Source organism: Microcaecilia unicolor, chromosome 5 (genome assembly GCF_901765095.1).
Source record: "Microcaecilia unicolor chromosome 5, aMicUni1.1, whole genome shotgun sequence".
In the NCBI taxonomy this organism is placed as follows: Eukaryota; Metazoa; Chordata; class Amphibia; order Gymnophiona; family Siphonopidae; genus Microcaecilia; species Microcaecilia unicolor.
In genome coordinates this window covers 74633226-74648593 of record NC_044035.1, presented here as the reverse complement: position 1 = coordinate 74648593, position 15368 = coordinate 74633226, and the positions used below count along the sequence as shown (strand labels likewise).

Here is a 15368-nt window from a genome sequence, read left to right as displayed (position 1 = left end):
ATGATTTCAGTTGTTAGACGTTTTGATTCTATTTTAAAGACAGACTCCTGATGCAGGCCCTTCGGTCGAAACACAACGTTGTGTTGAGTCGCTTTTAATTTTCAATAAAATCTTGTTTCAATTAAAGACATTGTGTGTTCCAGTCTCTGGAAACCATGGCCTTAGTTCCCACTTTTCCTTCTCCTTGAGATACCTCTGTGGGACCTTCTGAGCTCTCCACACACGTGGATTCTCTTTGGCTGCTCCTGGATGACATCACCCATGTGTGTGACTGCTCACCTTAGGGCCCTTTTTACCAAACTGTGGTAAAAGGGGGCCTCCGGTGGCATCTGTATGTGTTTTTGATGCACACCGAGGCCCCCTTTTACCGCAGCGAGTAAAAGGCTGGGTTAAAAAAAAACGGTTATGCGGTAAGTGAACCACTTGCTGAGTGGCCATTGGGCTCCTGCACTAACCTGGCGGTAACTGGGCAACGCACGGCACTGCCCAATTACCACTGGGTAAGCCCTGGTGCTACAAAAATACAAAATATTTTTGTAGCACTGGAAATGGTGTGCACTGAGAGTGGGAACTAGTGCCAAGCTCCTGTGGTAGCTCATTGCCGTGTGCCAACCCTTTAGTAAAAGGGTCCCTTAGAGAATTAAGTACTATTGGGACAATTCTATAACTTGGTGCCATGATTTAGGAGCCAAAACAGGTTGCACTTAGTGCCAATTCTATAATTACTTCAGGGCATATAGAATACTAAAATAAAGACATATTGGAACAACAAAAATTATGCATGCCCACTTATGGTAGGTCAATGACTGGCATAAGTTTGAGCACCTCAGTGTGCCATGCTACCTGCACAACTGACAGTATTCTAAAAGTTGTGCTTTTGTTTCCAACACACCCATGGCTCGCCCATGCTCCACCCAATGTATATCCCATCCCCCTTGCAGTTAACATGCTAAATAAGTAGATATTTTATAGAATAGCGCTTAGCACTTATGTACATAAGAGCTAGCATTTTATAAAGTACATGAGTATTAGGCATGTAGAATCATAGATATTCTGATTCTTCAAAAAAAATATGTAAAACTCAATGTTTCAATTGATAATCTTCTGTATTTCCAAAAGAGAAGAAAAAAAAAAAGGAGCAAGAAACAAAACCCAACAAAATACAAGACAGGTGAATGACATCTTTTGCCCAAGGCAGTTTATGTTTATGATTCTTGCACATGGCCAGTATTTGTAAGATTTAAATTATGAATTCCTTGTTAGTTTATAGAATAAGATAGCATATGGGAATATTGCAAAATACAGTATATATTTTCATAAAATAATCATTAAATAGTATTGCATCTCTTTCACACTGACTTTAAGGAGAAAAAAATACTCTCTTTAACCTAACTGCATATCATATTGCTGCAATGATAATATAGCCCATTTGATATAGGATTGAGATCTTCAGTTCAATATCACTTGAGGCTCATTTTCATCAACAAAATGAGGCCAATTTTATCCACTAAACTTTAGATTTTGTTTAGAGCAAAACCAACAGATAAAACAAGCAATTACTGAAATGTTGCTTTCATTCTGCGCAACGTGTCTTGAATTCTTCTAGAATGTTTTTCTGCTGTTATCTGATAGAAGTTGGTATTGTTCTCAGCAGCCAAGGCAGATATGTCTGCTTCACTGAAATGAGCAAACCTTTTTTTGAGATAATACTGAAGCTCAGGATCTGGAGTCAATGAATAGGGAAGTTCTTGAAAAGCATGAACTTGACTCACAACCTTTGCAATATTCCTTCATGAAAAAAATAGAAAGGAAAGGTTAGGCTTATGTTGAATTCTCAGTAATAAAATATATAGACATTGATATTCAGCAGCACTTATCCAGTGGTACATGGATCACATCCTATGGCTGCCTTATATTCACATATTCAGTGCCAGAATCTGGGTATAGCCTGGGTATAAATTTAAACAACACAGTGTTTGAAGTCAACGCTGACTGCACTATTTAGATAACAGGAGGAGGGGCACTGAATTATTTTGGATGCCAAACTGATTTTGTGCTGTAGTGGTTTTTTTTATTTACTCACCTGATCATAGCCCCCAAAAGCTAGTCACAAGATTGTGATTATCAAAGCTAATTTTATCTATTTATGTAGCAAAACTTGATGAACAGTAACAGGAAGTGGAAAATAGACCAGGCTTACAAATGAGGAGATTTCTAAGGATGGTAAAACATTTATTGGTGAAGACTCGACACAGAACTGTTTCGGCGGTTAGCCTGCTTCAGGAGTCTTCATATAGTGTATGTAAAAACATCAAAAGGTGAACGATGGTTGATAAGAGACAGCTTGCTGACGCTGCACTTCTTAATTCTCTACAAAGGTCTTTTTCAAGACCAGATTTTCTCATTAACTTTTATCACAGTATAAAGGCAAAGGAAAAAGCCTCAGAGCCCGACCTCTAGCCCGAAAAGGGGGGGGGGCAGAGAGTCAAAATTCCCCCCCCCCCCTTGCCTCCAAGGGGGAGCCTGGCTTGGGCCCAGCGCCGGCAAGCTTCTTCCTACTTCAGTCTGTCCTCTCCTGCTCCTGTGTGCCGCCCAGGACCCAGATGATTGCATTACTGCAATATTGCGTTAATGCAATCATCTGGGTCCCGACTTCCAGCACGAGCAGGAGAGAACAGACCAAGGAGGTTGGATGAAAACAGGAGATGGGAATGACGTCAAAAGGTTGAAGCCAATTAGGTTAGTCTCTCTTTTGCCTTCCCTGCGCAGCAGTCATCCCACAACAAAGGAAACAAACCTATGAGCTGCTGTATCCACATTGTGGTTCTTTATTACTCAGTAGCATTTTTATTTGATCCCACTTATATTTTCAAACATGCCAGCTTGTGCAGTGGGCAGGGGCGGTGCTGTGATTGGGAAGGGGGCACGGCAGTCCAGTTCTGCCCCAGGCCCAGCTGTGTCTCTTCGGTGGCCTTGCCTCCAGCATTAAATTTTAGCAAATTTTTATGGGCAATTACTTCATAAAACCTCCCCATGAATGATTCACACTCAGCTCTCTGCAATGCAGAAATTACAGTGAAAAAAATCATTAGAAACATAACATCTGTTTTAACTGAAGATTCGGTCCCAGCGACAGTGTCCAGCGTTTCGCTGCACTGCTGCTTCAGGGGTTACAGGGATCAATCTTAGCAATCACTGCTGTAGTCAGTTCTTCATTCTACACCCTTCATCGTATTTGCTATGTTCTCCCCTTTCTCCTATCCTCCGCTATTCACACTCTGCTCCTTGCACTGGTCAAGCTTTCTGCGATCCATGACTGGCTTTGGTCTCACAGGCGCCGAACACTTCTGAGATTTCTGGGATTCGCCAATTATTACAGGTAGTTCAATCAGGTAGTACCTTTGTCGACTCTCACTCGGAAGGAGGCGAATCTTTGAGTCTGGCCAACGGAGGCGGTAGCTGCATTTGATCGCCTGAAGCAGGCCTTCATGACTGCCCTAATTTTTCAACAACCAGATCCAAAAAAGCATTTTGTCGTTGAGGTAGATGACTCCAACATAGGGGCCAGCACCATCTTATCCCAGGATGATGCTAACGTTAAACTGCTCCCCTTGTGCTTACTTTTGCTGTAAGATCTGGCACCACTTACTCGAGGGAGCCAAGTACCAATTCATCGTACTGCTGTACCTCCAAGAAGCATGTTGACTTAACCCACAACAAGCCCAATGGTCCTTGTTCTTCACCCACTTTTATTTTCAGCTGCTCTTTAGGCATGCTGAGAAGAACAGCAAGGCAGAAACATTGTCTTGATCTATGGAAACCACAGAGGAGACGTCTGACCTCCAGCATGTCAGCGTTTCGCTGCACTGCTGCTTCAGGGGTTACAGGGATCAATCTTAGCAATCACTGCTGTAGTGAGTTCTTCATTCTTCACCCTACACCCTGCCCAGGTCCTGACCGCTACTACTGTGCCAGTTCCCCCGGCAAAACAATAGTGCCCAGATGACTCTGGAAGGCCATACTTAAGTGGGGGCAAGACTCTAAAATCACCAGACACCCTGGGATTCGAGGCACCACCAAACTGATATCCTGCTCTTATTGGTGGCCTAGTCTGAGGAAGGATGCAAAATAATTTGTCATGGCCTGTCCAGTTTCTGCACACCAGAAACTATCTCATGCCCATCCATGGGCCCTTCTGCAACTGCTTCCAACACCTGAGAAACCTTGGACACATCTTGTGATGGACATAGTCACGGATCTCCCTCTCTCTGACAGGTTCTCCACAATCTGGGTGGTGGTGGACCATTTCTCAAAGATGGCTCACTTTGTGCATCTCTATGGATTCCCATCAGCCACAGCACTGGCCCATCATTTTCTGAAGGAGATTTTCCACCTTCACGGGCTGTCTGAGTCCATTGTCTCTGACCAAGGGGTCCAGTTTACCTACAGGTTCTGTTGGAGACTCAATAGTGCACTTCATGTTAAACTAGACTTCTCATCTGGATACCACCCACAGACTAATGGTCAAACTGAGAGAATCAACTACATTTTGAAAGCCTTCTTGTGTGTCTATGTCTCCACCTTACATGATGACCGGACATGGCTGCTACCCTGAGCAGAATTCTGTCAAAATAATCACGCAAGTCCACAGGAGCCTCTCCCTTCTGGATAGTGTTTGGTCAATAGCCTCACGTCTATCTTAGTACGCCTTGCCACAGATGTTCCTGCAGTCAAGGAGACAATCACTTCCCTCTCCCAGATTTGGAAGACAACACATCTCTTAATCCAGGTTGCCCAGAGGTACAAGCAGAAGGCTGACAACAGAAGACGTCCTGCTCCCCGCTTCTGTATAGAAGACTTGGTCTGGCTTTCTACATGGAATCTATGCCTCAAAATCCCATCGGTCCAGTTTGGTCCCTGGTTCATCGGTCCAAATCCGGTGCTCCATCAGGGGGGGGTCCAGTCACCTACCAGCTGAAACTGCCTGCTAACCTACAGATTCACAACACCTTCCATGTTTCCCTGTTGAAGACAACCAAGGCTCCTCCTATACCTCTACCAGTCGACTTAGTCCCCAATGCAGAATATGAGGTCCAGAGTTGCAATACCTCATTGCCTGGAAAGGCAACAGACCAGAAGAAAATTCCTCGGAGCCAGGTGACCAGGTCCATGCCCCAGCCCATTTCCACCGGCGTTATCCATGGAAACCTAGACCTCATATGGAGAGGACAGGGGCCTTGAGGGGGAGGTACTGTCATGGCCACTGCCATGTCCAGACTGTGGAGAGGACTACAATCCAGTTGTGTGGCCACTCTGAGGCCAGTGTCTCTTGGGTAGGGGTCCACATAGCTACTTGGGGGCACTGGGTTCTCAGCATCGCAGGATGACATTGTGGTGGCTTGGGTCATAGGCGTGCATATGTACCCCCCACCTCCACATCCTTTTATGCAGGATGACTGCCTCCAGTGCACTCTGACGACATCTGTGCATTTGATGATTTAAGCCAGTCAGCCCTCACCTCATTGCCTTCGCAATGTTCTAACTTGCCTGATCTGTGTGTTGCTTGGTCTCCAGGAGCCTTGGTTCCAGTCTCAGTCCCTGACATTCCTGCTCCAGTTCTTGTCAAGCCCAGCCCATCTTGGTTCCAGACTCAGTTCCTGCTACTCCTGCTCCAGCCCCAGCTCTGACTGCGGAGCAGGTGGGGGAAAGAGGGGGTGGTGGTTGGGAAGCGAGGATAGGGGAGGGCAGACTTATACGGTCTGTACCAGAGCCGGTGCTGGGAGGCGGGACTGGTGGTTGGGAGGCGGGAAATACTGCTGGGCAGACTTATATGGTCTGTGCCCTGAAAAGGACAGGTACAAATTCAATTCAAGGTAAGGTATACACATATGAGTTTGTCTTGGGCAGACTGGATGGACCATGCAGGTCTTTTTCTGCCGTCATCTACTATGTTACTATGTTACTATGTTCCAACTCCAGTTCCAGCCAAGCCTGCCTTGGTCCCCTTACTGAGGCCTGTGGCTCCTGCTCCAGTTCCAGATGTTCACCTGGTTGCCTGTGTTTGCCTTCAGCTCATCTGTGTCTCCAGTGACACATCTGCCATTAGCCTGAGCCTCCTGGTCCTCAGGTTAGGAACTCAATGGTGGCCTAAGAACAACAGGCTGCAGAATCCTCTTCTTCAACACTGTCAGAACATGGACATGTTCATTCTACATTATGCTGTTGTGTGGTAGAACATATAACTGCAGATGTACAAAACCAACACAGTGCAAGCAGTTCTGGATATTCACCCTAGAGACTGAAGAACCAAACAGGTTAAATCAAAAACTTGAGTGGAATAGTTTCTACTACAGAGATTGTGGTAATATTGAAAGTCAGTCTACAAGTCGAATAGAAGAGCTTCTAGTAGAGGAATTAAGATAATGCCATGTATGCATTGCACACATGATATGCTATCATATCATGGGTCAATTTAAACATTTAAAATGCTCCTCAGCCATGTTTTGAAAGGAAACTGACACCATATTGATGTGGTTCAATTTTCAAGTGAACAGTAAGTTTGACACATAGTTTTTTAAATGGTTAAAAGCAAGAAAGTAGTGGTTTAAGTTTATCTTTTTGTTATTCAGTGAATGCAGTGATCACTAAGATTGGTTCCTGTAATCCACTGTCACTGGGATCGAGTCTTCAGTTAAAGCAGATAAGCTATGTTTCTGTTTCTAATGACTTTTTCACTGTAATTTCTACATTGCACACAGCTGAGTGTGAATCATTCATGAGAGCTTTTTATGTCTATGAAGTAATTGCCCATAAAGCCTAGCTAAAATTTACTGCTGGAGGTGGGGCTCTGAGGCTTTTCCCTCCGGCTTAGTGTTTAATTTTCACTTTAGCTCTGTCACTGCATTGTTGTATTGAGAATGAATATGGGTAAATTAATAAGCTCTGTCTATCTTGCTTGATGATATTGTGAGAGTTTTGTTGGTAGACAACCCAGCCAAACCAGCTTTAACTTGGAACAGCAGACTAAGATAAAGATTAGAAATGGAGAGGGAATAATACTGAGCCTTTTGGAAAGCCACACTGAAGAGAAACCAGCTCAGATTCCTCACCCTAAGAATACTCAAGAAAATACCACCCCAGTCTATCCTAAGTACCATGTCTCTTTAATGACAAATGATAAAGGCATCAAAGGCCAGGGACAAGTCCCAAAAAAATCAACAGCATATCTTTACTCTTGTCCAAGCCACAATTGAATATCACTCAGGGGTACTAACACAGTGTTCATCCCATGATAACTCCAGAATCCTGATTGTCTTAAGCTAAAGCCACTCCCCTTTTCCAAAACTCCTCTAGTTGCTTATACACAAACTTTTCAGTAAACTTTCCCATAAATGGGAGCTCGATAGATTGCTCATTACTTTTAAGGACTAGCTACACCATTGTCTTATTTCATACCACTGGAAACTGTCTCTTGCTTAGTGATGCATTCACAATCTGCAAGAGTAAAGTAGAGGTTGTATAAATTTGCCTTTCACAATATGAGGGTGCATACATACTTTCACTTCCAGTGAACGGAGGTGTCTCTTGGGGCAGGGTTGAGGACAGGTTTGCGTTTATGTGCATATGTTTGAGAAATCAAACATCTGTATTTAATTTGTCACAGAAAAACTGTGCACAACAAATAGTAGATATAAATGTGTGCTCACAGCTTTCCAGGGATATTTTTCAAAGTGAAAGTATGAGCATGCTTTTGCTTTTGACAATCTGGCAGGTCTGCACAGTGAAAAGTACCTGCATAATAACTAATGCAGACAATTATAATATCCCTGAACTGCATTAAGTTGATTCATTATTTTACTGAACTTAGGGGGTCTTTTACTAAAGCTTAGTTTGAGTTATCTGCAGCAGGGCCCATTTTATTCCTATGGGTCCAGCTGCAGATAACACAAGCTAAGCTTTAGTAAAAGACCCCCTTAAAAAAAACAAACAACAACAACAAACCAGGAATATTACCTCAGTTTAGTCCACTTAAAAGTACCATTGACCATAGTAAATCCCCCAGTTTCAAGCTGCTGGATGTGCATTGCTAGCAAATGGGCTGAAGGAATTGTGGGCAGTGTTTTAAATTTATCACCTTTCATCAAACACAAGCTGTCACTTTTCAGAAACACCTATTATAATTTACAAAGGAAAATGAATACAGAACATGTTAGAACAGAAATTACATAGAAAATGATCGTTTTGTTTCTTTCAGTTATATATTTAAAAAAAGGAACCTTTCAAACAATAAATTATTTTATATTAAACACGAAAAATGAAACCTCAAAAAAGCAGTGGATACAAATTTTTCAAAATCGTTTACAATATTCAGCAGCCTTTCTATATGTTTAAATTAAAATTTGGCTAAATAATTGTAGTGGTGTGGATGCTACTAAGAAAAATAACTGGACACATCTCGAATGCTTATGAAGAATGATGCATAGAAAAGGGAAGTGATCATTACAGCTCCATTCTTGAAGGGGCACAAGTACCAGTTGAAATATTTAACTTGCTTTTGATTCAAGTACTTTGCCTGATATTTTGAAAAAGTGCTATTTTTATATAGGTTGTCTAGTAGTTTCTGAGTTATTTTTGTTAATTGGTTTATTGATGGGAATTGTAGGAGGTGAAAGGCTTTTTTGTTATGGCTTTTCTAACATTAAAATTAGAAGCTGTCTGCAGGATTAGCGATCCACTTTGCAATCACTTCATAGGCTAGCTCACTAATCAGGGGGTTGGATTAAACTGAATTACTTGATATTGGTAGGAAGGGAAGCATAGTGAAGTGATAAATTGCTAATAATTTGTGAAAATAGAACACTTACATAAATATCAGTGGGAAGCTTGATTAGTAAAAGGGGCCCTTGGTTAGAAATGGTATGTGTGGGAGACGACAAAGTGTAGTGATAAATAGAGTTCATTATGAGTAAAGGAGTTTTCCCAGTCATATGCAAATTGTTCGCTAGCCTGGTTCTTTTCAACATTTTCATAACCAATATTGTAGAAGGGCAATCAGGAAAGGTTCATCTCTTGGTAGATGACACCAAAATCTGCAAAAAGGTATACACCCTAGAAGATATGGGAAATATGAGGCAGAATCTAACAAAGTTTGAAGAATGGATAAGAGCTTGGCAGCTAAGATTTAATGTTTGGCTACAAGCACCCATGAGAACAGTACAGTAGAGGGGGTGTTCTTCTGTACACAAAATAAGAGTTGGATCTGGAATTGATTATATCTGATAATATTAACATACTCCAAAAGGTTGATAAGGCAACAGCAAAATCCAGAAGAATGTTTGAGTGCGTAGGGAGAAGAATAGCCAGCAGGAAAAAAAAAGAGGTAATAATACATTTGTATACATCTCTGGTGAGTCCTTATTTGGGGTATTATGTACAATTCTGGAGCCACAACTTTCAAAAGGATATAAACTGGATATAGTTAGTTCAGACAACAGCTATTAAAATAGTCAGTGGTATTTATCATAAAGCACAAACACTCTTCAGTATATGGGGACAGACTCCGAAGCTTACTGCACCCTGAATTCTAAGAAGCTCACAGATATATTATAGGCTTCTTAGCACATGCTAATATCTGTTAGTGCATGCTAAGCTCTAGTAAAAGGGCCTCTAAATGATCTACACATTAATACCAAGGAGGAAAAGGCAGGATGGGGAGGTATGATAGAGACATAGAGGGAGATGCCAAGTTGGAGATTTTGGGACAGTGCTGCATTTCCTAGTGCATTATGGGACTTGCAGCACTTATTTCAATAGGCAGGCTCAGGCACTAAAAATCCCACGCTGCTTTGGAATGTAAGTTCAAAACTAAGACTGGCCAAAGGCTCCAGTCTGAAGCTGGGTAGCTTGGCATATTTGGGATAATGCTATAAACCTTTATCTAGATATAAAATGATTTTTAAGTGGAAAAGGCCTTTTATAAAATAAGTTCATGCTTAAAAGTAAAAGAGGTGCAGGCCAGTGCATATTTATAGAATGGATGTGCTCAGGGGAGGAGTTAGAGCAAAGCATGGGCAGAGTCACAATTCATGAACATAAAGTATACATTAACATTTCAGTGGTGTTCCTAGCTTGTTTGTCACCCGGGCGGGTCATCGCTGCACCCCCCTCCCCGGTGCGTCACCCTCCCCCCCAGGGTGCGCCACACCCCCAAAGCGCATCACCTGACATTTCCTCTCAGCAAGGGTGTGCGCGGAGTAGGTACGTGGCTGTCGGCTCTGCCAGTCCCAGAACAGGAAGGAACGTTAGAGGAGGCAGGGGACCGGTACAGCTGACAGCTGTGTGCCTGCTCAGCGCACCCGCTTGATGCCTGCACCTATGGCAGACCGCCCCCATTGCCCCACCCTTGGTACACTACTATAACATGTACAACTGTGTGTCTTCAATCTTTCTGCAGGATTTGTGCCTATGTGTCTTATACAATAGGCTCCAAATAGGGACCTTCCTGCTCAATTAACCTAGGTGTTCTATTATAAAATTACCCTCTTAAAAACTTTGACGATATAAACACACAGGAGGCAGGCTTCTTGCAACAGAAAGAAAGCTCTGGAACAGGGGTGGGGGAGGGGGTCATAGGATGAATATAAAAGGGGATAGACTAGGAAACTATTTCTTTACAGAAAAAAAAAACAGTAAATTAATGGAACAGCCTCCCTATGGATGTGGCAAAGACACAGATAGGAGATAATTCTATATAGATCCCCTAAAGTTAGGGACTGGGATGATGTGTGCTAAGCATGAATTCTATAATGACAATTGCACTCACAATCGCTTTGACAAAATATTAGAGAAAGTCCATAGTTGCACACCTAAGTTGAAGCACCTATGACAGCTCAATAGCTGGTGTAAATGCACACACTTAAATATAGGCAGTTAAGTACCTAACTGCTAAAATTCTATAAGATATGTGCATAAGTGCATATTCTGTAAGATATGTGCATAAGTGCTAGGTATGGCCCCAACCTGTCCATACCCCCTTGCAATTACACTCCATGGATTTTGCGTGTGCAATTTGCAGAATCCTAACAGAGAAGTTATGCATGTAACTGCTAATTAGTGCAAATTAGCGGCAACATAAATTATAACCAATAATTGGTAGTTAATGCTAATTAGCAGCTAATTATATTAAGTGATACAAATTTACATGCTAAGCATAAAATTGGGCATGACGTTTATAAAATTAGGGGGATAGTATCTGAATTCAGGAAGCATGGGACAAGAACAGAGGTTTTCTTAGAGAGAGGAAGGGATTGCAGAGCTGTGCCATTGGATAGGTAGTTCTCAACCTAGTACTTAGGACATCCACAATGAATATGCTTGGAATAGATTTCCATACACTATCTCTATTGTATACAAATCTCTCTCATACACAGTGCTTTTTTTGTGCCGGTACGCATCGGTACAGTGTACCGGCACCTTTTTTCACCTGTTCTAACTTACAGCTGCACTGGTGCTCTCTCTCGCCGCTGCCTCCGCCACCAACGATTGCTGTCCTGAGCTTTTCTCCCTCCCGCCGCCTGCCTGCCTACATACCTACGTGTTCCGTTTTTTTTTTCTCTTCGGCAGACTAACAAGAGGCAGGGTTCCACATTCAGGTGCCTGCCCTGCGTCGGCTCACGAGTCCTTTCTCTCCTCTGCGCCCCTGCGGAAACAGGAAGTTGCAGCAAAGGGGCGGGACACTGCAGAGAGAAAGAAGCACTGTAGAGCCGACGCAGGGGAGAAGTATAGCGATGCTGGTAAGGGAGGGATGGGGTGCAAAAGAAAGACATGGGGAGGAGGGAGGAAATTTTCACCTGACCTGGGCATGGGGTGGGAGCGCAGGACAGAGACATGCTGGACTCTGGACTCACAATGGAGATTAAAAAAAGCGGAAGATGGCCGACGGGGTGAGCCTGAGCCCATCACACTGGCTCTTTCAAAAAAGATATATTAGAAATAAGGAGCTGCCTATGCCTGGTCAATCTGTAAAAACTTTAAAGCTGTTCCAGTTGGATAGGCTGTGCCTTCAAAGGTGGAGCAGATAAGATTTTTTTTTAAACTTATTGGACACCTTTTTAATTTATTTGAAAGCTTCCCAAAGAAACAGCAGTTATAAACTCTGTATTTTGTGCTCATTTTTCTACACTGTCCTATACAATACAGATGGCAAAACTTTTATGAGACTAGCCTGTTTCTTGATGGGTTCATCTTAACTATTGTTGTAATATGCCTTGGGAAGCCTGTCATTATAAATATTGGAAGTAAAATTAAACTCTCCATTTATTGGGACACTTGGAATCACATCTTCATCTGGACATGGAGTAAGAGGAAAGCAGGGGAGAGAGAATTGCTGGACGTGGATGGAGGGGAGGGCAAGGGAGAGAGGAGAATCGCTGGACATGGAGGGGAGGGCAGGGGGAGAGGAGACATGCTGGACATGGGTAGGGGAGAGAGGAGAATCACTGGGCATGGGTGGCTGGAGGGGGGACAGGGGGAGAGGAGGGTTGCTGGACATGGATGGAGGAGAGGGCAGGGAGAGAGAAGAAATGCTGGACATGGATGGAGGGGAGGGAAGAGTGAGGAAGGAGATGAGATGAGGGAAAAGGAAGAGAGGAGAAAAACTGCACATGGATGAAGAAAATAGGCAGAAGCTGGATCCACTGGACAGTCAAGTCTGCGGAGTAGGACCCAGCTTTTACTTACGGATGTAGGGCAAGAAATGAAGAAGAAAGGTGGAAAGTAAAGAAATAAATGGAAAGGAAGCCCTGGAAACGGAGTTAAGAGGACAGATAGCAGCAGAATCAGATACTAGGCCAGCATGATCAGAAAAACAGTCATCAGACAACAAAGGTAGAAAAAAATCATTTTATTTTCATTTTAGTGTCTGGAATATGTCCTATTTGAGAATTTACATCTGCTGTTACAGGTCTAGTATCCCACGGGGGATACTGGACCTGTAACACCTTACAGAAATTATTTATAATGAATAAAAATCACAATATTTTTTTCTCCTATACTAGTATAATATTTTCAACGATGTATGTTTATATGCGCCATGGCTGGTATAAGGGGTGTGGTTAATGTGGGTGTGGCTATAATAGGGGTGGAGCCATATGTGGTGACCCCGTCCACAATGAGTACCAGCACCTTTTTTTCTACAAAAAAAGCACTACTCATACATCTTCATTGTGGATATTCTGGAAACCTGACAGGCTGGGTATGTCCAGAGGCCTGGGCTGAGAATCACTGCTGTATGATCTTATTCTGCCTTCATGCTCTTTTTTTGTAGTTTTTGTACTTAAAAAATATATATATATTTTATCAAGATTTTGGCTTGAATATGTTATTCCACTTTCTCTAATTTTTGTATGTCTTATATATAAAAAAAGGGCATTTCAAAAACTACCCAATGTATAAATGTTTATGCGAGAGGTCTCTTGGTCATATTGAGGGCTGGCATTGCTGCAGCAGGAGCAAATGAGCAGCGCTCCCTCTCCACCAGACCCCAGGAAATGGGGTCATGGAGTGTAAGGTGTTGAAACTGTGTATATTGGGGAGGAGGAATAGTCTCTTTGACCCTTCTGCCATTAAGGAAGGAGTCTTTGGGTCTGGGGGGGGGAGAGTAGAAAACACCTGGTGGGTGCATGCCCACCACAGAAATCGAAAGGGGGACTGTATCGGGAGTGAGTCCTACAGGGGTTCTTCTGTCAAGGGGGCCGCCACAGGAGGGGGTGATGCTGTCTTGGGAGGGGGGTTGCTGACAATTTTACAAAGTTGCTACTAGGTCTATGTGTTTAGGGAGAGGGGCAGGAAGCTTCATTTGTTTTCCCCATGTGTAGTTTTGTCATATTGCTGCTCCTTCTGGATGTGGAAAATCTGGGACATGCAGACCTACTTTTATTTTACAAGAGGATCTATGTTTAGCAAAGTTTCTTGTAAAATGTTGTAAGAATGGCACACATCTTGACTTCCATGTGTGATTTCTCCTCTCCACATCTTTTCTAAGATGATGATCTGTGTGTATCAGGATAGCATAATCATAAAAATGGTACATTATAAAATGTATTAACACAGATAGCTTTATGTCTAATGTATAGAACACTAATTACAATGATCTAGAGACATTAAAAATGCTATACCTCAACAGCCTTGAGCTCTTTCAAAATTTCAGATACTTTTGAAGGTATATTTTTCCAGACCTTTAAAGAGTGAAAATAAGTTTAGGTAATACTTTGTGAGGTAAACTCATGTATGTGTCATAAAATGCTATATGGTCTTGAAAAAAGGAACAAAATGTTATAACTTACAGGTAACTGTCGGACTATCAAGTTTTCCAAGCCTTTCAAGATTTGAATAGCTGTGGCAAAATTTCTTTGCTTATAACAACATTTTGCAATAAGAAGGAATTTTGCTAGTAAATTTGCCTGTAACTAGAAAAAAAAAGGTTTAAATTACATATTTTAAAAATATATTCCTAGAGATTGTGTTGAGGGACAGAGAAGAAAGTTTATTAATAAAATAAAAGTTCTTGTTACTGATACCTCTACAAAAGTATTAAGCACAAAAGTTATTCACCTGCAGCTATATACAACACCAAACAAATTACATTGGCACGTAATGCACCTTTTGGAGAAAATTTCATACTCTTAAGTTATTTAGAAATGGTACTTAGATGAGATTTATGTAAACAGTAGTAAGAATACACTAAAAGTTATACAACAGCTGTCTGAATGGTACACTGGTGAGGAGCAGAAAGCAGTGTACCTTTCATGTAAATACTAGTGTGAAAGGCCCGTTTCAGAGAGGAATGAAACGGGCGCTAGCACCGCTTCCCCCCCTCCCCGATGTCTGCGCTGCCACTGTCCCCCTCGCCCTCACCAAGTCGCCGCCGCTACTCCCCCCTCTCCGTGCGGCCAGCAACTGTCTCCATCCACAGAGGCGGCACGGCGGTCCAAAATCTTCAAAATCAGCATCAGGTGTTGTGTGTGTGGCGAAGGGAGAGGCAGAGATGCAAGTCCCTGGTGTTGCTTTAAATGTAAAGGGAGGGTTGCCAGATGGGAAAATTTTTCCCAGCCCAAAACCAGCCCTAAACCCGCCTGAAGTCAAACCCCGCCTCCCAGGTCACTAACCCCACCTCCCTCGACACTAGCCCCACCTCTTACATCACTAACCCCACCCCTTATGTCACTACCCCAACCTCTTACGTCACCAAACCCCGCCCCTGGCGTCACCCCTGACGTCATTAACCCCGCCCCGATGTCAACCCTGCCCCTGAAAAGCTTCTATTGGATCAAATTGGACCAATAGAAGGCCCGGAAAAGCTTCTATTGGAC

At 42.8% G+C, this 15368-nt stretch overlaps 1 protein-coding gene across 1 annotated transcript in view; it reads right to left on the bottom strand.

The window, feature by feature from the left end:
- Positions 1–1184: 1184 nt before the first annotated feature.
- KNDC1 (kinase non-catalytic C-lobe domain containing 1) overlaps positions 1185–15368 on the bottom strand; it is a 200678-nt gene continuing 186494 nt past the window's right edge. The window contains exons 27-30 of the mRNA XM_030202996.1: positions 14343–14465; positions 14175–14234; positions 8014–8171; positions 1185–1788 (exon numbers count right to left, since the gene is read on the bottom strand). Of these exons, the coding sequence (XP_030058856.1) occupies positions 1557–1788; positions 8014–8171; positions 14175–14234; positions 14343–14465 (573 nt within the window). The 3' untranslated portion in view covers positions 1185–1556. The remainder of the gene's footprint in view (positions 1789–8013; positions 8172–14174; positions 14235–14342; positions 14466–15368) is intronic.